This window comes from Pan paniscus, chromosome 5, assembly GCF_029289425.2.
Source record: "Pan paniscus chromosome 5, NHGRI_mPanPan1-v2.0_pri, whole genome shotgun sequence".
In the NCBI taxonomy this organism is placed as follows: Eukaryota; Metazoa; Chordata; class Mammalia; order Primates; family Hominidae; genus Pan; species Pan paniscus.
The window spans coordinates 126,986,589-127,010,482 of record NC_073254.2 but is presented as its reverse complement, the minus strand read 5'-3'; the positions used below and the strand labels follow the sequence as shown (position 1 = coordinate 127,010,482).

Here is a 23,894-nt window from a genome sequence, read left to right as displayed (position 1 = left end):
CAGATCTCGAAGGCTTAATAAGTGTAGTAGACAGACTCTAAAATGACTCTCAATAATTTCTGCCTTCCGGTATTCACACCTCTGTGGAATCTCCTTCCCCTGAGTGTGGGCAGGAACAGTGATTTGCTTCTAATCAGTAGAATATGACAAAGATGATGGGATGCCACTTTCGTGATTATGTTACATATGATTGTAGCTTCCATCTTGTTGGAAAAAATGATTATGTTACATATGATTGTAGCTTCCATCTTGTTAGAAAAGTTTCTCGTTTTAAAAAAACATTTTTAAAAATGTTTACATTTTATTTTTATTTATTTATTTTTTTGTTTTGAGATGGAGTCTCATTCTGTCACCCGGGCTGGAGTGCAGTGGTGCGAGCTTGGCTCACTGCAACCTCCACCTCCTGGGTTCAAGTGATTCTTCTGCCTTAGCATTCCGAGTAGCTGGGATTACAAGCGCCCACCACTACGCCCAGCTAATTTTTTGTATTTTTAGTGGAGACGGGGGTTTCATCATGTTGGCCAGGTTGGTCTCGAACTCCTGACCTCGTGATTCGCCCCGAACTCCTGACCTCGTGATTCGCCCCCCTCTTGGCCTCCCAAAGTGCTGGGATTATAGGTGTGAGCCACTGTGCCTAGCCTTTTTTTTTTTTTTTTTTTTTTTTTTTTGAGACAGGGTCTTACTCTGTCCCCCAGACTGGAGTATAGTAGCATGATTTCAGTTCATTGCAACCTCTGCCTCCTGGGTTGAAGTGATCTTCCCATCTCAGCCCCCACAGTAGCTGAGACTACAGGCATGTGCCACCATGCCTGCCAAATTTTTTTTTTTTTTTTTTTTTTTGAGACAGAGTTTTACTCTTGTTGCCCAGGCTGGAGTGCAATGGCACGATCTCAGCTCACCACAACCTCCGCCTCCTGGGTTGAAGTGATTCTGCTGACTCAGCCTCCTGAGGCTGAGTCTTTTTTAATATTGATGACTTGTTGAAATAATATTTTTAATATTTGAGTTAAATACAATATTTTATCAGACTTAATTTTATCTATTTCTTTTTTTTTTTTTTTTTTTTTGAGACGGAGTCTCGCTCTGTCGCCCAGGCTGGAGTGCAATGGCACCATCTTGGCTCACTGCAACCTCCACCACCCGGGTTCAAGCGATTCTCCTGTCTCAGCCTCCTGAGTAGCTGGGATTACAGGCACCCACCACCAAGCCTGTCTAATTTTTTTTATTTTTAATTTTTTTTTGTAGAGACAGGGTTTCACCATGTTGCCCAGGCTGGTCTGTAACTCCTGAGCTCAGGTGATTTGCCCACCTCAGCCTCCCAAAGTGGTGGGATTACAGGCATGAGGCACGGTGCCCGGCTGAAAACTTAAAATGTAAAATCTTTGGTTTGCATTGTATTTCTATTGGCAATACTGGTATAGATCTCCAAGGAGACAAGAATTTCATGTAGCTTATATAGCTCAGCATACTAAAGGCAGTTGGCAATCACATCCTTAACATCACCCTCTCACTTACTAGGGCATGCTGTGCAAACAGAAAACACTCTACCACTTCTGGAAAAGAATGTTTCACTCTTTTTTAAGTTCGGTGAAGCTGCTGTATAATTTTTTTGCCCAAAGGTGAAATCTGCAGTCTTCTTACTTTTGAATACTGCCTTCAGGGTTTAATTGTTTCAAATTAACAGCAGGTGGCAGATGCAATTAAAGGGAAAAACACAATCGCAAATTAAGCATGATATTTTGAATTTCCTTATTTGCTACGGCAGCCACACATTCAGGGAATAAATGCTAATTATTTTGAGTTATTTGTTTATGCATTGTCATATGTTTGCCTTTTACTGATTAATGCTCCACAACTTACGTTAAATCCTTTGTGGCTAATTAATAAAGCTGTAGTGGCATGACTAGCGACTCTGAACTCTAGAGGACTCTTTCACATAGGACACCATTACCCCAGTCCCATGGGAATTGCTGCTGTCCAAAGCAATTGATGCTAATGTAGGTTGCTACAACCCTCCAGTGTGTTAGGACAGAAAAAAGTGTAGAGAATAACTTTAATGGAGACATGTGGGTGCTCAGGGAAGGGTAACTAGTTGTTGCACCTTTAAATTTAAACCAGTATTTTAAAATATTCGTACCTTTCATTATTTATTTATTTATTTATCTTTTTGAGATGGAGTCTCACTCTATCACCCAGGCTGGAGTGCAGTGACGCAATCTCGGCTCACTGCAACTGCTGCCTTTTGGGTTCAAACGATTGTCCTGCCTCAGCCTTTGGAGTAGCTGAGATTATAGGTGCACACCACCAAGCCTGGCTAATTTTTGTATTTTTAGTAGAGACAGGGTTTCACCATGTTGGCTAGGCTGGTCTGGAACTCCTGATCTCAGGTGATCTGCCCACCTTGGCCTCCCAAAGTGCTGGGATTACAGGCGTGAGCCACCACGCCTCGCCTGTACCTTTCTTTAGAGGAGAGTTTGAGAAGTTTAGAGAAGAGTGAGGAACTTCCAGCAGCAACGCCACTCAATATCTTCTCTATTGTCTCAAGCAATTTAGCCAGCAAAACAAAACAAATAACAAAACAATACTGTTTGATATTACTGCATCCAAATACTTTCCCAAGTGTGTATCAAACATTCCTTCACACCACATATAGAATTCTCAAGAAAGAAGAATTTTAAAGAAAATATTGTCTTCATCTTATTTATAGTGGTGCTTTCGGGCCCCTTGGAGATTGGCACACTGGGCACTATCAGTCCTCACCCTTAATTTGACTCTGGACAGTCAGATGTGCAAGATCCTCACTCAGATGAATCTCTCATGAACACGTTTCTTTTTTTTTTTTTTTTTTGAGATGGAGTTTTGCTCTTGTTGCCCAGGCTGGAGTGCAATGGCACAATCTTGGCTCACTGCAACCTCCACTTCCCAGGTTAAGGCGATTCTCCTGCCTCAGCCTTCCAAGTCGCTGGGATCACAGGCATGAGCCAATGCACCTGGCTAATTTTGTATTTTTAGTAGAGATGGGGTTTTACCATGTTGGCCAGGCTGGTCTTGAACTCCTGACCTCAGGTGATCCACCTGCCTCAGCCTCCCAAAGTGCTAGGATTACAGGTGTGAGCCACTGTGCCCGGCCACGTTTCTCTTTTCTTTTCTTTTATTTACTTATTTTTATTCTTTTCTTTTTTCCCTCCCAGCTAGTGGATTTCAAACTTTTTTTTTCTTTTCTATTTTTTTTTTTTTTTTTTGAGACAGAGTCTCGCTCTGTTGCCCAGGCTGGAGTGCAGTGGCGCAATCTCAGCTCACTGCAAGCTCCGCCTCCTGGGTTCACGCCATTCTCCTGCCTCAGCCTCCTGAGTAGCTGGGACTACAGGCGCCCACCACCAAACCCAGCTAATTTTTTGTATTTTTAGTAGGGATGGGGTTTCACCGTGTTAGCCAGGATGGTCTTGATCTCCTGACCTCGTGATCCGCCCGCCTTGGCCTCCCAAAGTGCTGGGATTACAAGCATGAGCCGCCGTGCCTGGCCTTTCTTTTCTATTTTAATATTAGGTTCAGGGGATAGGTGGGCAGGTTTGTTACTTGGGTAAACTGCTTGTTGCTGAGGATTGGCGTACAGATTATCCTGTCACCAAGGTAGTGAGCATATTATCCCATAGGTAGCCTTCCAACCCCCACCCCTCCTCCTCCTCCTCCCTCAAGCCATCCCCAGTGTCCACTAACATGGGTTTTTGTTTTGTTTTTTGAGAAAGAGTCTCGCTCTGTTGCTCAGGCTGGAGTGCAGTTGTCCAATCATGGCTCACTGCAGCCTTGACCTCCTGGGCGCCAGTGATCCTCCTACATCAGCCTGTCAAGCAGCTGGGACTACAAGCACACAAGCACATTCCCCCACACTCGGCTAATTTTTTTTTTTTTTGAGACGGAGTCTTGCTCTGTTGCCCAGGCTGGAGTGCAGTGGTGCGATCTCGGCTCACTGCAACCTCTGCCTCCTGGGTTCAAGTGATTCCACTGCCTCAGCCTCCCGAGTAGCTGGGACTACAGGTGTACACCACCACGCCAGGCTAATTTTTTGCATTTTAGTAGAGGCGGGGTTTCACTGTGTTGACTAGGATGGTCTCGATCTCCTGACCTTGTGATCCACCTGCCTCGGCTTCCCAAAGTGCTGGGATTGCAGGTGTGAGCCACCATGACTGGCCACACTTGGCGAATTTATTATTATTATTATTATTATTATTATTATTTTTTGAGATGGAGTCTCGCTCTGTCACCAGGCTAGAGTGCAGTAGCATAATCTCGGCTCACTGCAACCTCTGCTTCCCGGGTTCAAGCAATTCTCCTGCCTCAGCTTCCCGAGTAGCTGAGACTACAGGCGCATGCCAACACACCCGGCTAGTTTTTGTATTTTTAGTAGAGACGGGGTTTCACCATGTTGGCCAGGATGGTCTTGATCTCTTGACCTCGTGATCCGTCCGCCTTAGCCTCCCAAAGTGCTGGGATTACAGGCGTGAGCCACCGTGCCTGGCCTTGGCTAATTAAAAAAACTTTTTTAAGTTTTATTTTTAGTAGAAACGAGGTTTATGCTGTCTTTCCCAAGCTGGTCTCAAACTTCTGAGCTCAAGTAATCCTCCCACCTTGGCTCACCAAAGTGCTGGGATTACCGGCATGAGCCACAGACCCAGCCCCGACAAACATATTTCTTTTTTTTTTTTTTTTTTTTTTGAGACGGAGTCTCGCTCTGTCACCCAGGCTGGAGTGCAGTGGCGCGATCTCGGCTCACTGCAAGCTCCGCCTCCCGGGTTCACGCCATTCTCCTGCCTCAGCCTCCCGAGTAGCTGGGACTACAGGCGCCCGCCACTACGCCCGGCTAACTTTTTGTATTTTTAGTAGAGACGGGGTTTCACCTTGGTCTCGATCTCCTGACCTCGTGATCCGCCCGCCTCGGCCTCCCAAAGTGCTGGGATTACAGGCGTGAGCCACCGCGCCCGGCCCAAACATATTTCTTGAAGGTGATTAAAGGCTAGGCGCCCGTGGCTCACACATGTGGTCTCAGCACTTCAGGAGGCTGAGGTGGGTGGATCCCTTGAGCTCAGGAGTTTGAGACCAGCCTGGCAAACATGTGAAACTCCATCTTTACAAAAAATACAAAAATCAGCCCTGTGTAGTGGCACGTGCCTGTAGTCCGAGCTACTCGGGAGGCTGAGGTGGGAGATCACTTGAGCCCAGGAGGCGGAGGTTGCAGTGAGCCGTGACTGGGCTCCTGCACTCCAGCCTGGGTGACAAAGTAAGACCTTGTCTCAAAAAATAAAATGAAATGAAATAAAAAATAAACCAGAATACAGCATTTAAAAAATTAAAAAAAAAAAGTGGTTAAGAGGACTGAGTTCATGTCTCAGGGTACCATATTCTGTAGTCACATTGTGTATTAAAAAATTTCAAAACCGAAGAGGTGTTTCTGGCCCCGCCAAGTTCCAGTATATATTCAGAGGAGTTTACAAGCAGAACTGTTTTAGCCTAAGTACATAAGACTGGTTATAGAGAGACCAGTAGACTTCTAGGTGTTCTGATCTCACCTTCATGCATGTAGATTTTATCATCTGCCCAGTGAAGATTTCAGGACCTGGAAACGCGTTCTGACTCTCCTGGAAAATACTGCATCTCTGTCTGCTTTGCAGCCTGACTGCAGTGACTTGATTCTACATCCTTCAGGTGTTTAGGCTCTATTGATCTAACCGAGAGACGCCTGGGTCTAGTTTCTCCTCACCCTGAGTGCACTCTGACATGTATCACTCCTACAGATGGGCAAAATTTATAAAGAACAATTTAATTCATAAAAGGAGAATCCAAATGGCTAATAAATATCTGGAAAAAAGGTTAATCTCATTGATAGTAAACATACAATTAAAAATGAAATCTTTATCATGCCACTGCACTCCAGCCTGGGCGACAGAACGAGACCCGTCTCAAAATAAATAAATATAAAAATGAAATCTTTTTCTCCCATGAAATTAAAAAAATATATTTTGCACTTTAATTCTCATAGTTAGCAAAAGTTTGTGAATTAGACAATCTTCCACACTGCTGTTGTGAGTGTACATTTCTGGAGGACAATTTGGCAGTTTATATCAAGACCCAGACTTTCAATGTACGTGACATTTTCTAATTTACGTATTATTATAATTTTTATTTAATTAATTTATTTTTTTGAGACAAAGTCTCACTCCAGCCCAGGCTGGAGTGCAGTGGCACAGTCTCAATTCGCTGAAACCTCTGCCTCTCAGGTTCAAGCTATTCTCTCGCCTCAGCCTCCTGAGTAGCTGGGATTACAGGTGCACGCCATCACGCCGAGCTGATTTTTGTATTTTTAGTAGAGATGGGGTCTCACCATGTTGGCCAGGCTGGTCTTGAACTTCTGACCTCAGGTGATCCGCCTGCCTAGCCCTCCCAAAGTGCTGGGATTACAGGTGTGAGCCACCGTGCCTGCCCTATTTATTTTTATTTTATTTTTTTGAGACAGGATTTTTATTTTCTTTTTTTTGAGACAGGCTGAAGTGCAGTGGTGTGATCTTGCCTCACTGCAGCCTCGACCTTAGAAGTGTATTCTAAGAAAATAACCAGAAATAAAAGCAAAACATGTGTATAACAGTGTTTCTTATGAGATTATTTACAATAAGAGCAACTGTCCAAATAGAATATTGTATAGTCATTATGAAGTGTTTTTAGAAAACATGTAATGACCAATAAAAATACAGTAAAACCTGGCAAAAACTTTTTCCTAAGATAATGCAAATTCAGTTTGGCTACCATCCTCACCAGATCCCCTTCTCTAATGGGGTGCATTAAAGAAAGCTCTTATCTTCTAGGATGTGGGGAATGCAGAAAGAGGACAAGGCGAGTCGGGGAAAACAGAAATCCCTTCTCGAAAGCAAGGAAGCAAGGAGTTCTGCCCCAGGGTTCTCCTAGCTCCAAGAGATTACAAGACTTGCCACTGCGGTCCTGGAGGTCCTGTCAACCCCGAACCCAGAATCACCTCCACTGATAGGTGGTGGAGATAAATGCCACCAGGGGCCTCAAACTGGAGCCAGGACCTGGTTGGATCTGGATATTGCAGAAATTCTGGCTGACCACCTGCATAAGCCAACCCAGATATTTCGTTAACTTTGTAGGAATGTGACCATGAATTTTGTGATTAATTTTTTAAAATGTTTTCTATTATGTAAAAAAAAAAGCAAGATAGAAAACTTTATGGGCCTGGCTCGGTGGCTCATGTCTGTAAGCTCAGTACTTTGGGGGGCCAAGGCAGGCAGATCGCTCAGATCGCTTGAGCTCAGGAGTTCAAGACCAGCCTGAGCAACACAGTGGAACCCTGTCTCTACAAACAAACCAACAAACAAAAAAAATTAGCTGGGTGCGGTAGTGTGCACCTGTAGTCCCAGCTACCTGGGGAGCTGAGGCAGGAGGATAGCTTGAACCCAGGAGGTTGAGGCTGTGGTGAGCTGAGATCACACCACTGCACTTCAGCCTGGGTGAGAAAGTGAGACCCTGTCTCAAAAAAATAAAATAAAATAATAAATAAATAAGAAAACTTCACGTACATTTGCTCCTACTTCAGCAAAACAAATAAGCAAACTCTCTTTCTCTCTATATATGTGAAAATAATATATTTTAAAATGTTATTAGTGATTGCCTCTGATTAGTGGGCTATGGGTAATTTTATTTTTTAAAAATTTATCCTTATTTATTTATTTCACTCGAGATGGGGGTCTTGCTATGTTGCCCAGGCTGGTCTTGAACTCCTGGGCTTAAACAATCCTCCCACCTTGGCATCCCAAAGTGTTAGAATTACAGGCATAAGCTACCACCCCCGACCTGGCTATGGGTAATTTTAATATTTTTATTTTAATATTTTTATTATGCTTTTCTGCATTTTCCAAAAAAATTTTTTTTTCTTTTTCTGTTGAGACAGGGTCTCACTCTGTCACCCAGGCTGGCGTCCAAGCAAGCTGGAGTGCTGTGGCACAATCATGGCTCACTGCAGCCTCGACATCCTGTGCTCAAGTGATCCTCCTGCCTCAGCCTCCCAACTACAGGCATGTGGGACCAACCCAGCTATTTTCAAAATTTTTTCGTAGAGATAGGGCCTCCTTATGTTGCCCAGGCTGGTCTTGAACTCCCAGGCTCAAGAAGTCCTCCTGCCTTGGCCCCCCAAAGTGCTGGGATTACAGGTGCAAGCCACCACACCCAGCCCAAATTTTTCTATACTGCACGTGTATTACTTTTATAATATGAACAAAAAAATATATACAAAAGAACATTGAAGGCTGGGCATGGTGGCTTACGCCTGTAATCCCAGCACTTTAGGAGGCCGAGGCAGGTCGATCACCTGAGGTCAGGAGTTCGAGACCAGCCTGGCCAACATGGCGAAACCCTGTCTCTACTAAAAATACAAAAAAATTAGTCGGGTGTGGTGGCAGGTGCCTGTAATCCCAGCTACTTGGGAGGCTGAGGCAGGAGAATTGCTTGAACCTGGGAGGCAGAGGTTGCAGTGAGCTGAGATGGTGCCATTGCACTCCAGCCTGGGAGACAGAGCGAGACACCTCAAACAACAACAACAACAACAAAGAATATTGAGAGAAAGTTTTTTCTTTTTTAAAAGTGGAGACAGGGTCTTTCTATATTCCCAAGGCTGGTCTCAAACTCCTGGCTTCCAGTGCTCCTCCTTGCCTTGGCCTCCCAAAGCGCTGGGATTAGAGGCGTGAGTCACCATGCCTGGCCAAGTTTTCTCTTTTTTAACTCTGAGATCTACATACAGATATATGGTTCACAACAGAGAAGTCCTTATTCAACCGAGCTAATTAAATTCATATGTTCTCCTTTTATTGGCTGACTATTACAGAATACTTTTTCCTCAGAGTGACATCTTAAAACTATATTGAATAAGATGTCAGCCAGCATCTGCTTTAGATATTATTGAGTGGAATCTTGGAAAAAGTATGTTAACAGATTTAGAAAGGATTTCACAAAGTCTGAAAATGTGATCCCTGTTTCAAGTTCAATGTAACATTTCATTAAGTATACCATTGTGAGGCTGGGCGCGGTGGCTCATGCCTGTAATCCCAGCACTTTGGGAGGCCGAGGCGGGCAGATCATGAGGTCAGGCGTTCGAGACCATCCTGGCTAACACGGTGAAACCTCGTCTCTACTAAAAATACAAAAAAAATTAGCCGGGCGTGATGGTGGCACACGCCTGTAGTCCCAGCTACTCGGGAGGCTGAGGCAGGAGAATTGCTTGAACCTGGGAGGCGGAGGTTGCAGTGACCTGAGATCGCACCCCGCGCTCCAACCTGGATGACAGAGCGAGACTCCGTCTCAAAAAAAAAAAAAAAAAAAAAGTATATGGGTATAAAATATACATATACTTTTCCACTCTTCCAATTTCATTATTTCCCAGCAAAGAATCATTCAGGGTCTGCCTGCAAATGGCAAATGATGTAGCACTTTTGTGGTCTGAAGACTCTTTTCTAGGAGGTAGAAGTGGGATTTCACTTCTGCTAGAACTTAATTACCCCAATTAGGCCTGGACTCTGCCTCCTGCACAGGGGTGGAAGGGGGGTCTTAGAAAGGTCCTACTTATGGGATGAGCCCACCCAGCTCAGGCCATTCTCTGAGGCCAACTCTGCCCACCGGAGGCTTTCCTCCCCCATAGCCTTTATAACTTGAGGCTCCGGAAGGAAGAACAAAATGTGGAAACTGATGCGATGCCAAGCGATTTCTCATGATTTTTTCTGCAGCTGGGTTCTTCATTTTTCTTCACTTTTACTGAAACGTTTTTTGTGTGTGCCATCTGGACTGAGAGAATTTGGTCTCACAGTTGTCATAGATGGATGAATTGAGGCAAAATCAAATTTCTGCTTGAGAACTTGCCAGTGATGGGAGGAGGGCTCCTGATGAGGAGGAGGGTGATTCTGAGGCCTTGGGGGCTGGAGAGAGTTCCTTTGCACATATTTGCTTTGTGGGAGTTGGGTAGGTAAAGGCCACAGAGTATATTGACTTATTAACTTATTTAAATTACTTTATTTGTGAATGAGTGATGGTACAACCTAACGTAATGAAAAATGCATCTCATTCTCGTGTGCCCTGGCCACCCAGTTTCTCTTCTCAGTGGCCAAGACAATTTCTTGTGTATCTCTTTGGAAATACTTTCTCTGTCAGGTTTTTGTTTTTTATTCTTAAAATTTATTATTTATTTATTTTTTGAGACAGGGTCTCCTTCTTTGCCCAGGCCAGAGTGCAGTGGTACCACCTTAGCTCATTGCAGCCTCAAACTCCTGGGCTCAAGTAATCCTTCTGCCTCAGCCGCCCAAAGTGCTGGGATTACAAGTGTGAGCCACCCCCGGCCAGTTTTGGTTTTTTAAACACAAAGTACCATGCTGTACACACAGTTATGTATCTTGCTTTTTTCACTTAAGAATTTATCTTGGATTTTCCCCTGTAGTATAGATTATGTTCCTTTACTCTTTTTAATGACTTCATAATATTTCATGATATGACAGTGCTGCAACAAATCCCTGAATATACATTATTCTGCATTTGTAGAAATTTATCTGTAGGTTAAATTCTTTTTTTTTTTTTTTTGTCACCCAGGCTGGAGTGCAGTGGCATGATCTCGGTCCACTGCAACCTCTGCCTCCTGGGTTCAAGCAATTCTCCTGTCTCAGCCTCCCAAGTAGCTGGGATTACAGGCATGTGCCACCATGCCTGGCTAATTTTTGTATTTTTAGTAGAGACAACGTTTCACCATGTTGGCCAGGCTGGTCTCAAACTCCTGACCTCAGGCGATCTGCCCGCCTCGGCCTCCCAAAGTGCTAGGATTACAGGCATGAGCCACTGCGCTCGGCCAGGTTAAATTCTTAAAATAAGGAGAATGTGCATTTTTAATACTGAGAGATGTCAAATTCCTTTCCATAATCCCATCAGCATCAACGAGAAAGACTTTTCTTGCATCCTTGCCAATACAAGGGAGACACCAAATTTAAATTCTGGCAAAAGAGGTTAAGAGTTGCTTCTTTCTTTTATTTCAAACACCCCAGAATTGTGACTGTTTTCAGATGCAAATTGAATAATAGGATGCTTACCTCTAAGCATCCTATTATTCAATTTGCATCTGAAAACAGTCACAATTCTTTCTCTTTACATTTGTTTTCTGGTCTCAACGAGGGTTAAGAGAATTTGAGTGACTCTACAGGGGGAAAAAGGAAGTAAAGTCAAAGAAAATCATCGTGGTTTATTAGCTTTATAAGGATTCCAAAATGCAGGGCTTTTTACATTCAGCACAAGAGTTGTTTTTGTTTTCCTGACAGTGAGCGCGTAAGGTCCCAGTGGCCAGCAGGGGGCAGCACGTCCACACAGAGAGTCCGGCTGGGACGCCACCAGCTGATTCAACATGCTGCAGCTACTGGACCTAGGACCTCATCAGTCAGAAATGCAAACTCACTTTGTTACCTTCACTGCCTTCTCATGATTGGCAGTGAAGAACAAAGCTCCACTGAAAGACCCGGATAAATGGAAATATTCCATTTATGCCAACCAAGTGCAGGGTGGCACAGAATTAAGAGGGAAAAGAGGGCCGGGCGCGGTGGCTCACACCCAAATCCCAGCATTTTGGGAGGCCAAGGCGGGCAGATCACAAGGTGAGGAGTTCCAGACCAGCCTGACCAACATGGTGAAACCCCGTCTCTACTAAAAATACAAAAATTAGCCGGGCGTAGTGGCGCGCGCCTGTAGTCCCAGCTACTCAGGAGGCTGAGGCAGGAGAATCACTTGAACCCGGAAGGCGAAGGTTGCAATGAGCCGAGATCACGCCACTGCACTACAGCCTGGGCGACAGAGTGAGACTCCATCTCAAAAAAAAAAGAGTATTATGAACACAACTAAGAATTGCATCATGTTGTAGAACAGAATTTATATTAAATATTTGATTATTCCAGCCACTATTTGTGCTATAAAGCACAGATGGAACACCTTTATTGGATTCACATTATATTTCATACCTATTTTGCCAAAAGTGCTAAAAATGTCAAATAATTAACCCCTGTGTCTTCTGTTCCTCTAGAAACAGGATTTATTATTTTATCTTAAAAAGCAAATTAACCTGTTTCCTTAATATTAGTCCATTCAACTAGCAAATACTGATTGCATGCCAGGTGCAGTGGATATTGGGTAGGCAAGACATAGTCTCTCGGGAGGCTAAGACAGGAGAATGGCTTGAACCAGGCAGGTGAAGGTTGCAATGAGCCACTGCACTCCGTCCTGAGTGACGGAGTGAGGCCCTGTCTACAAAAAAAAAAAAGAGAGAGAAAGTGGTGGTGCAGGATTCAAATCCATATTTGACCCCAGAATCCACTATGTGCTATGCCAGTCTGGTCTCAGGTCTGCCCTTAGAAATTGTAGGCATTGTCTGGGCACGGTGGCTCATGCATGCAATCCCAGCACTTTGGGAGACTGAGGCGGGCAGATCACCTGAGGCCAGGAGTTCGAGACCAGCCTGGTCAACATGGTGAAACCCTGTCTCTACTAAAAAAATATAAAAATTAGCCAGGCATGGTGGCAGGCACCTGTAATCCCAGCTACTTGGGAGGCTGAGGCAGGAGAATCGCTTGAACCTGGGAGGCAGAGGTTGCAGTGAGCCGAGATCGTGCCATTGCACTCCAGCCTGGGAAACAAGAGCAAGACTTCGTCTCCAAAAAAAAAAAAAAAAGAAAAGAAATTGTAAGCATTGCTCCTCCCTCAGTATTCTCAGAAGAGAACCAGCATCAAATGAGGGAGTTTTTCATACTATCTCATGAAAGCTATGAAAACTGAAAGTTATAACTTTCCACACATACATCAATTTATGCAATCAATCTGTTTCAAAATCATTCTATACCACACTTTCTCTATAAAATGGAAATTGGCCATGTGTCTCAACAAAAAGTTCAGGATAACTGGTAAGAGTCTCAATTTGTTAGTGGCGTGAGTTATTATTGGCTAAGGTTTTTTTTTTTTTTTTTTTTGAGACAGAGTCTTGCTCTGTCATCCAGGCTGGAGTGCAGTGGCATGATCTTGGGTCACTGCAACCTCCGCCTCCTGGGTTCAAGCGATTCTCCTGCCTCAGCCTCCCGAGTAGCTGGGACTACAGGCGTGTGCCACCATGCCCAGGTAATTTTTTGTATTTTTAGTAGAGATGGGGTTTCATCATGTTAGCCAGGATGGTCTCGATCTCCTGATCATGTGATCTGCCTGCCTCGGCCTCCCAAAGTGCTGGGATTATAGGCATGAGCCACTGCACCCAGCCGTGGCTCAGGTTTTATTAGCAAACAAACTATGAAAAACCAGGAGAAGTGGATAAAGAATAGGAAGAAAGAATCACAAACCAAAAGAACTGCAAAGGAGAAATCAGGCAGTTTTCTTGAGTTTCTAGCTGTACAGGAAAAGGGTAGGGTGGAGACCTGTAAAGAGAAGTATCTTACCTGTGTTGGGCCTCCAGTTGTCAAAGTCCTGGGCAACACCCCCGGTAGGATGCCCAGGGGGAACTCCTGGGCAGAGGTGAAGGGCTTTGCTATGTGAATTATCCAGTCTCATTAGCTGGTGATGAAATGGTTCACAAAGCACAGATTCTGAGTGCCTTGCCAGTTTTGGGAATTATTTGGAGACTGATATTCTTTCACGTATCACACAGTGGCAGAGAAGGTAATTACCTTCTGGTTGCTGGCACCTTCAGTGGAAGAGCAAATAAGTGAGAGCTGCTACTCTGAGGCAGGCAGTATTCTAACACTTATATATACAATAACTCTTTAATAACTAATTAGTAATGATGTTATTATCTCCATTTTATAGATGAAGGAACTGAGGCTTTTTGTCTCCAGCAAAATTAGCAGAGCCACGGTTTGAACTCTGGCAGTCTGTCTTTAGAGGCTGTCTTATCCTAGGAATACCACCAGTTAGTTCAACAAGCAGCTTGTGGAGGACATAGTATGTTCCTTGCCTTGGAAACCGGCACTCCTGAGTCACAAACAGTCCATTTTTTTCACCCGGAAAAGGAATGGAGAAGCTGGGCCAGACTATTTCTTTTTTCTTTTTTTTTGAGACAGAGTTTTGCTCTTGTTGCCCAGGCTGGAATGCAATGGCCTGATCTCTGCTCACTGCAACCTCCACCTCTCAGGTTCAAGCTATTCTCCTGCCTCAGCCTCCCAAGTAGCTGGGATTACAGGTATGAGCAACCATGCATGGCTAATTTTGGATTTTTAGTAGAGACTAGATTTTAGGTTTCACCATGTTGGTCAGGTTGGTCTGGAACTCCTGACCTCAGGTGATCAGCCCTCCTCAGCCTCCTAAAGTGCTGGGATTACAGGTGTGAGCCACCACGCCCGGCCAAAGTATTTCTATATAATGTGGTACGGTACACTGTTAAACAGGAAAGTCCACTGGTGCTCGACAGAAATTCTTGTGTTCCCAAGCACATCTTAAACGTGCTTGGAAAATTACTGAGCTAAAGTGACTGACCTTGAAGGCACAAACCGATTCAGTCACTATTCAGTCAACAGACCTACTGCAGATTTCATTGTCACTTTGCTTCCCTGAAACTTACTTTGTTTTAATGAGACTGCCACGCAAAAGTGAAATTTAAACAAATTTAGAATCTTACTACTCTGTGGTTTACTTTAAAGACCGAAAAATGCTTGGGCTAAACCTTAAATAAAAGTATTAAGTCTTGCAATTAAAAATTGAACCAAAAGTACTAACGAGAGTGTTCTGCAAAACTGAAATTTAAACAAATTTACAACCATACTAGGTTTGGTCTCTGCTGTTTGCTTTAAAGACTGAAAAACACTTGGGCTAAACCTTCAATAAAAAGATTAAGTCTTGCAATTAAAATTTAAACTCAAAATACTCCACCAGTAAAATTACTTCAACTTTTGTTGTATGCTTGAAAGTTTTCACAATAAGATGGATAGGAAAAAAGTATTCCACCAAAATCTAAAGAGTGATGACGAATCTCCTCTTTGTGCCGGTTCATTAAATTGCCTAATGGCAACTACGGATAAGTAAATGCCTTTATCTCGAACGGTTCTGCTCTTTAAACGAATGACGGGCAACAGAGACCGAAAAAGTGTATCCCCAGGAATTCGAGAGGGACGGTGAATTGTAGTGGGACCGCCAGGAGGGGAGGTTCCTGCCCCCGAGTAGAACCTGGGAGCAGAGCCGCTCGGGGAGGGCGGTGGGGGCTTCAGGGCCGCGGAGGGGGTCCCCTCAGGGTGGGCCGTCTCCTCCTCGCCCGCCGCAGGCAGGAGCGCGGGGGACCGAAACCCTGTAGTTTGCAGCGTCAGGCAGCGGGTCCGCGCCCAGCGAGCGGCTCCCCAGCTCCTGGGAGGATGCGGACCCGGGACGCCCCCGTGAGCTCACGGCGCCTGGCTGACACGAGGCGCTCACAGAACAAAGCAAGGGCTTCGGGGAGGGCGCGGCCGCGGGGCCGAGCGCGCAGATCGCTCCGGACCCGGACACCGCCTGCGAGGAGCGCCGACCAGGCGGGAAGGGTTCGCGCTAGGCGGCGCCCGGGTCCCGTCGGCCAGAGTGAGCGTCCGGCCCGCGTCCGCGCCACGCCCGCCGCGTTCCCCTTTCCTCTGCGGCGGGCCGAGAGATAACCCTGCCCGAGGGGTCCCGGCGCCCGCCCCCCACGCGGTCGCACTGGAATTCGCGGCCCCTCTCGGGTCCCCGGGGCGCATTTTGCAGTCTGGGTGGCAATGCACTTGCTCCAGGACCGGCGGCTACCCCGCCGCAGCGGAGGCGCGGACTTTTCTTTTGGGGGGTAAGATGGCAGGTCCCGGGAAACAAAGGAAACTTGGGCCCGGCCCCCAGCGCGGCGTGTGTGGCTCGCGTGTGTGCCCCGGGTCCTGTGTAGGAGTCGCTGGGCGCCTGTGCCAGCCTGCCCGCAGCCCGCAGCCGGCGCGGGGATACCAGCCGGGTACCAGCAGCCGGCGGCGCCCGCCCACCTGCAGCGGCGCCCGCCCGGGGGGCTCCCGGCCCGCGAGGGCCGGAGCGGCGGTGGCGGTGGCGGCGGCGGCGGCGGGGGCGCTGGGGAACCCGGAGCGGGGCGGGGAAGGCGGGGAGGCGGCGGGCGGCGGCGGAGGGGAGCCGGGGTGGGCGGGCGGCGCCACGTCACGGCTATTGTGGCTTTCCTGGTATATAAGGTCTCGCCGGCTCGCCGCGCTCCCCACCTTGCCTGCGCCCGCCCGGAGCCAGCGGTTCTCCAAGCACCCAGCATCCTGCTAGACGCGCCGCGCACCGACGGAGGGGACATGGGCAGAGCAATGGTGGCCAGGCTCGGGCTGGGGCTGCTGCTGCTGGCACTGCTCCTACCCACGCAGGTGAGGCCCTGGCGCCCGGCGGGGCTCGAGGGCCGTTCCCGGGGTGGGGGCAGGGGAGATGGACCCGGTCCCGGGGGACCGTCCTGCGCTCCTACCTCGGGCCACGGACAGGGACCGGGAGAGAATCTTGCTTAGCTGACCAGGGGAGAGGGCCATGTGGACCCCATTTTTCCATTCCCTTGCGTGCTTCCCCCTCCCCTCCCACGGCCCTGGGAACAATGCAGCTCCGCGTGCGGGCTGAGAGGACCCTGCCCCACCCCAGGTTCCACGCTGTCCCTTCCCAGGCAGCCAGGTGCCTACTTCCCACTTTCACCCAGAGGCCCGAGGTGCCTGCAGGGATTAGCGCCTGGAGAGCTCGGGCTCCCTGGGGACGTTGTCCCTGGGTCCCTGAGGACCCGCTTCCCCCTAGGAGGGTCTTCGCGCTCCCCGCGCTCTACACAAAGAGATGCGACGGTCCCTTTCGGGGAGGGCGGCTCACGCCCATCCTCCACCCTCGGAGTTGGATTGGGTATCCCGGAGAAGCTACGGCTATCTGGCCCTTTTTAAACAAACCCCGGTTCCGGGCTGAAGCCGAGGCGGGGACCCTCTCCTGACGCTGCGCTCTCTGCGAGGCAACCTTTCACGTCCATCGCTTGTCATCTTAGGATCCCCATGTTATTTTAGCCCAGATTGGCTAGTTCTGGGGAGGCAGCATGGTGGGACGATTCTGTCCCGAGTCCCCGCCAGGCTTTGTCCAGGTCGCCGCTACCAGCGCGGTCTCCCTAGATCCTCCATCCGGGGAACCTCGCCCCGGGTGTGGGTACCTGGGGCCGCGCAGCGCTGCCTCGAGGGTGTATGGATGCACCGCGCCGGCGAGAGAGACCGGGGGCTGGGCCTGGGAGACCCTAGCGGGGGTGGGGGCGAAGAAGGTACGTTTGTTTGGGTCAGTTCGGGTTTGGAGGATGGGAGTGACGGCTCTCCAGCGCCTTCGATTGGGGTTAATCGAGGACTGTCTCTGGGGCTTCTCCCCCAAAGTTGGGCGCGCTGCGTCCTCCGTCCCCAGACATCGAAAGTCCGGGCTCACCTGGGAGTGCAGCCTGAGTGTGGAACGCGCTTCCCCACCGCTGGCGGGGTAACCGTACCCTATTGTCTTCCTCCCAGTCAGCTGCGCTCCCGAGCCTTCCTCAATTCTTTGATTGGGGAGGGGCGCGGCTGCGAGAAACCGGCCCCCTCCACTCCCCGCCCCATCTTCTCTCCGACCAGATTTTTTTCCTCCAACATTGTAAGTGAGAAGTTTTAATAATGCGAATAAATGTAGCTTGGGAGAGAAAATTTTGTTTAGTGTCAGTTTAATAAACATAATTTTTTTGTTGGTGTAGAGGATCTTTAGATCCTCAGATTGATACACCAGGTTTTAAAAAGAAAACATCACCTGCTGCAGTAAAACTCATTGTATGAATAAAGAACAGGTTACTTTGCGGGATCCCAAACAAGGTGTCCAAAACAGGCACCCTGTTTTAAGTAAATTACCATATTAATGCTTTTCTTTATTGGGAGTGCCGTTTCCTGATGGGACACACTAAATCTTGCACACAGTAGGTGCCCGATAAATAAATTTGACTTGATCAAGATTTTTTTGTTGTTGTCACTAATCTATTTTGGATAGGATTTGTACATTTCTGTAGTCAATATTTGTTTAATGACCTTATGGATTTTACAACAAAAGGAGCTGGTGCTGATGTAGGAGGGCTTTATCTTTGGATTAATAGGCAGCCAAATGTACACGGGGCCCAGACTCTTGCCTGGTGCCACGTCCTCCCTCCAGCCTGTAATCAGAAGCCCTTGTAAACCCTCCCTTGCAGTGAGGGCTGAAAACTCCGATCTGCCTTTGTTCCATGACAAAGGAGAGATTATCACGTGCCCTACTGGACTGTGCATTTCGTGGCTTGAAAAATCAGTGGTGAATGATGCCACTCAGACGCTGGGACACTGGGAGAACCTTGGTTCTTGGCCACAGCACTGAGCTTGGTGACCAGTGAGGCTGCTGCTGGTGAAACTTAACACCATAACCTCTCGTTGTCTTTTGTGAAATCGTTCCGACTTCATGGTGTTTTCTTGAAGTCATTCTGCCTTAAAGGAAAAACTCATTTTCTTTTTCAATTTAACCCAAATATTGTGGCCATTTTTTAGAAGAGTTATTATTTCAAATTTCAAGGGAGAAGATAAGACTGCATTTCCCCCTTAAGGAAAAGGCTAAGTTACCAAGGCTGTATTAAATTGAGTATGTGAAAGTTACCTAGCAAATCCAGGATAGACAGTGACCCAATGAATTCTAGTTCCATAAGTCTCAGTTACAATATTTAAAAATCCCCATTTTTTTGTGCAACTTTAAAATCTCCCCCTTTCTGGGAAAATAGACCTTAAATATACATTAAGTCAATATAATCTTGGAAACTGAATTAGTTAACCTGGTCCTTTTTTCCTTTGCAAAGAAATAAAAACAGGAGTTATAGTTATTGAATAACTTTTTTGTTCTTGTTGCCACTTGGCATTTTTGAGGCATCTCTAGGTAGTTTGTTTTGAAACTAAAGAGAATGACCTTGGTGGGTTGAGCAAGAATTCAGAAGTTAATGATGTTGGGTAAGAGAACAATGGTAAAAGAGCAATCTAAGAATATATCACCTACTTTAATTTTATATGAGAGTACATGGAGGTAGCTGTGATGTGGAAATGTATCCATGTAACTTTTTATGTATTTTAGATTTATTCCAGTGAAACAACAACTGGAACTTCAAGTAACTCCTCCCAGAGTACTTCCAACTCTGGGTTTGCCCCAAATCCAACTAATGCCACCACCAAGGCGGCTGGTGGTGCCCTGCAGTCAACAGCCAGTCTCTTCGTGGTCTCACTCTCTCTTCTGCATCTCTACTCTTAAGAGACTCAGGCCAAGAAACGTCTTCTAAACTTCCCCATCTTCTAAACCCAATCCAAATGGCGTCTGGAAGTCCAATGTGGCAAGGAAAAACAGGTCTTCATCGAATCTACTAATTCCACACCTTTTATTGACACAGAAAATGCTGAGAATCCCAAATTTGATTGATTTGAAGAACATGTGAGAGGTTTGACTAGATGATGGATGCCAATATTAAATCTGCTGGAGTTTCATGTACAAGATGAAGGAGAGGCAACATCCAAAATAGTTAAGACATGATTTCCTTGAATGTGGCTTGAGAAATATGGACACTTAATACTACCTTGAAAATAAGAATAGAAATAAAGGATGTGATTGTGGAATGGAGATTCAGTTTTCATTTGGTTCATTAATTCTATAAGGCCATAAAACAGGTAATATAAAAAGCTTCCATGATTCTATTTATATGTACATGAGAAGGAACTTCCAGGTGTTACTGTAATTCCTCAACGTATTGTTTCGACAGCACTAATTTAATGCCGATATACTCTAGATGAAGTTTTACATTGTTGAGCTATTGCTGTTCTCTTGGGAACTGAACTCACTTTCCTCCTGAGGCTTTGGATTTGACATTGCATTTGACCTTTTATGTAGTAATTGACATGTGCCAGGGCAATGATGAATGAGAATCTACCCCCAGATCCAAGCATCCTGAGCAACTCTTGATTATCCATATTGAGTCAAATGGTAGGCATTTCCTATCACCTATTTCCATTCAACAAGAGCACTACATTCATTTAGCTAAACGGATTCCAAAGAATAGAATTGCATTGACCGCGACTAATTTCAAAATGCTTTTTATTATTATTATTTTTTAGACAGTCTCACTTTGTCGCCCAGGCCGGAGTGCAGTGGTGCGATCTCAGATCAGTGTACCCTTTGCCTCCCGGGCTCAAGCGATTCTCCTGCCTCAGCCTCCCAAGTAGCTGGGATTACAGGCACCCGCCACCATGCCCGGCTAATTTTTGTAATTTTAGTAGAGACAGGGTTTCACCATGTTGCCCAGGCTGGTTTCGAACTCCTGACCTCAGGTGATCCGCCTGCCTCGGCCTCCCAAAGTGCTGGGATTACAGGCTTGAGCCCCCGCGCCCAGCCATCAAAATGCTTTTTATTTCTGCATATGTTGAATACATTTTACAATTTAAAAAAATGATCTGTTTTAAAGGCAAAATTGCAAATCTTGAAATTAAGGCAAAAATGTAAAGGAGTCAAAACTATAAATCAAGTATTTGGGAAGTGAAGACTGGAAGCTAATTTGCATTAAATTCACAAACTTTTATACTCTTTCTGTATATACATTTTTTTCTTTAAAAAACAACTATGGATCAGAATAGCCACATTTGGAACACTTTTTGTTATCAGTCAATATTTTTAGATAGTTAGAACCTGGTCCTAAGCCTAAAAGTGGGCTTGATTCTGCAGTAAATCTTTTACAACTGCCTCGACACACAGAAACCTTTTTAAAAATAGACACTCCCCGAAGTCTTTTGTTCGCATGGTCACACACTGATGCTTAGATGTTCCAGTAATCTAATATGGCCACAGTAGTCTTGATGACCAAAGTCCTTTTTTTCCATCTTTAGAAAACTACATGGGAACAAACAGATCGAACAGTTCTGAAGCTACTGTGTGTGTGAATGAACACTCTTTTGCTTTATTCCAGAATGCTGTACATCTATTTTGGATTGTATATTGTGTTTGTGTATTTACGCTTTGATTCATAGTAACTTCTTATGGAATTGATTTGCATTGAACACAAACTGTAAATAAAAAGAAATGGCTGAAAGAGCAATCTTGCATTTTAAGTTTTTCCAGTATGAGGAATACTTTGTGGGTAATCATGGTTCTATGAGCCTGTTAAAATTTTTAAAAATAATTAAAAACAAATTTTGGGGATTTTTTTTTTTTTTTTGTGGACACAGGGTTTCGTCATGTTGCCCAGGCTGGTCTCGAACTCCTGGGCTCCAGTGATCTTCCTGCCTTGGCTTCCCAAAGTGTTGGGATTACAGGCGTGAGCCACCACGCCTGGCCCCCTAAGTCTATTAATTTAAACCATAGGGATATACCTCAGTATTTTTCTCTTTCTTTCTTTCTCTTTTTTTTTTTGAGACAGAGTTTTAGTGTGTCGCCCAGGCTGGAGTGCAGTAGCGTGATCTTGGACATTTAAACTGAGATCCAAATGACAAGACAGTTGTAGGAGGATCTGAGGAAAATTCCCTGGTAGAAGGAACAGCATATGCCAAGTCTATGAGCTGCAGCAATTTTCCCCCTATCTACAAGTCCACAGATCCTTTTGGTTTATCTCTCTATATCTATCTATCTGTCTAATTTATAAGAGATGGGTCTCACTTTGTTGTCCAGGCTGGTGTTGGACTTCTGGGCTGAAGTGATCTTCCTGCCTTGGCCTCCGAAAGTGCTGGGATTACAAGCCACCATGCTTGGCCCTCTTTGGTCATCTAAATTGTCACTTCCGTCTGCTTTCATGCCCCTGAATTTCTTTGAGACTCTTCAAGTGCATTCCGAGGTGGTTCAGGGACAACCTGGAAAGGCAGGCTGGAACTTGGGAATATGTGGAAGTTGTAGTCCGCAAGTGTGCTTTCTTTTTTTCTGTTTTTTGAGACGGAGTTTTACTTTTGTTGCCCAGGTTGGAGTGCAATGGCGCCATCTTGGCTCACTGCAACCTCTGCTTCCTGGGGTCAAGCGATTCTCCTGCCTCAGCCTCCCAAGTAGCTGGGATTATAGGCATGCGCCACCACATCTGGCTAATTTTGTAGTTTTAGTAGAGATGGGGTTTCTCCTTGTTGGTCAGGCTGGTCTCAAACTCCCGACCTCAGGGGATCTGCCTGCCTCGGCCTCCCAAAGTGCTGGGATTACAGGTGTGAGCCACTGCGCCTGGCCTTACAAGTGTGCTTTCTTCAATGAACTTCAGTTCAGCCTTTAGGGCCTTTCAATTGATGGAATAAGACCCCCTCAGATGATCTAGGTATGTATGTATGTATGTATGTATGTATGTATGTATGTATCATCTATCATCTATCATTTATCTATGTATACATCTATGTATACATATATATACACATATATATACACACATACATACACATACACATATACATACACACATACATATATACACACAAACATAAGGAAGAAATATAACTATTAGAATTCTCATTTCTACAACTGGTCATGTGGCTGAGCTGGTTTTACAGTTACCTTCTTCCATTATCAATTCCATATTAACTTGGCTGTCAGTAAGCATCTCAGCTGGTCATGGTTCTAAGCCTGGCAAGGTGAACCAAATCTTTGCTTGAATTTTATTGTGGTTTCTCTTTGATTGTATTTCATTTTATTTTTGGAGACAGAGTCTTTTGCTTTGTTGCCCAGGCTGGAGTGAAATGGCATGATCTCAGCTCGCTGCAACCTCCACCTTTTGGGTTAAAGCAATTCTCATACCTCAGCCTCCCGAGTAGGTGGGACTACAGGCACGCACCACCATGCCCGGCTAAGAGACAGGGTTTTACCATGTAGGCCAGGCAGGTCTCGAACTCCTGACTTCAAGTAATCTGCCTGCCTCAGCCTCCCAAAGTGCTAGGATTACAGGCTTGAGCCACTGTGCCTGGCCTCCCACTGATAGTGACAGGACATAGTAGTACTAAGAGATGCCCTAAGACATCCGTATTTCAAACATACTTTTCCTTAACTTCCATTGTATAGTAGCAACCCAATTTCCTCATGGTAATCAGAATTAATCACTTTAACAGTACAGTAACTCCCTTCTTTGCCTTTTTTTTTTTTTTTTTTGAGACGGAGTTTCGCTCTTGTTGCCCAGGCTGGAGTGCAATGGCACAATCTCAGCTCACTGCAATATCCACCTACTGAGTTCAAGTCATTCTCCTGCCTCAGCCTCCTGAGTAGCTGGGATTACAGGCGTGTGCCACCACGCTTGGCTAATTTTGTATTTTTAGTAGAGACGGGGTTTCTCCATGTTGGTTGGGCTGGTCTCGAACTCCTGACCTCAGGTGATCCACCCGCCTCGGCCTCCCGAACTGCTGGGACTACGGGCATCAGCCACCATGCCCAGCCCTTGTTTGCGTTTTGATGCAGAGGCTTGAGGAGCCCAAAGTGATTGGATGGCAGTCTCAACTTCCAGTTCAGTGGGAACATTGCTGTTTCCAGGTTGGAAGCATTCTTCCATTGGAACTACGACCTCTAGACCAGCAGAGGTTAAGGTAGTAACAATTTTGCTAGTGAATCACTAGGGGTAATGATGAGTAGTGTCACTAAATTTCCAGTCTTTGATTCCTGGGTCTGCAAACCTGGCTATGAGAGAAACAGCACCATCTTTAGACCATATATAGCTTCCTGGAGGACACTGCCCCAGTCCTGCAAGGTATTGCCATCTAGTTGGTCCTATAACTTGTTTCCAAAATGCCATTCCTCTGTTCCGTCAAGTCATTGGCTTTATGAGGGACACACTATGCTAAGATCAGTGAATTCCATCACCATGGGCCCATCACCACACATCATTGGCTATGAAGTGAGTTCCC

The 23,894-nt window shown here is 45.9% G+C and overlaps 2 protein-coding genes across 2 annotated transcripts; both read left to right on the top strand.

Moving 5' to 3' along the window:
* Nucleotides 1-15,680: 15,680 nt before the first annotated feature.
* Nucleotides 15,681-19,671, top strand: LOC100982539 (signal transducer CD24). The gene is made up of 3 exons (XM_034962637.3): nucleotides 15,681-15,835; nucleotides 16,218-16,394; nucleotides 19,135-19,671. The coding sequence occupies exons 2-3, from the start codon at nucleotides 16,326-16,328 to the stop codon at nucleotides 19,306-19,308; spliced, it is 243 nt and encodes an 80-aa protein (XP_034818528.1). The 5' UTR covers nucleotides 15,681-15,835; nucleotides 16,218-16,325; the 3' UTR covers nucleotides 19,309-19,671.
* On the top strand, nucleotides 16,402-17,528 carry LOC130541607 (uncharacterized). The gene has a single exon (XM_057302572.2). It carries the CDS (start codon nucleotides 17,087-17,089, stop codon nucleotides 17,507-17,509), a length of 423 nt encoding a protein of 140 aa, XP_057158555.1. The 5' UTR covers nucleotides 16,402-17,086; the 3' UTR covers nucleotides 17,510-17,528.
* Nucleotides 19,672-23,894: the final 4,223 nt, after the last annotated feature.

Excerpts from the sequence above, each read along its gene's own strand:
- LOC100982539 (XM_034962637.3), top strand. The coding sequence starts at position 16,326 with ATGGGCAGAGCAATGGTGGCCAGGCTCGGGCTGGGGCTGCTGCTGCTG. Across the intron at positions 16,395-19,134 it reads CACTGCTCCTACCCACGCAG|ATTTATTCCAGTGAAACAAC; the intron begins GTGAGGCCCTGG and ends TATGTATTTTAG.
- LOC130541607 (XM_057302572.2), top strand. The coding sequence starts at position 17,087 with ATGGTGGGACGATTCTGTCCCGAGTCCCCGCCAGGCTTTGTCCAGGTC.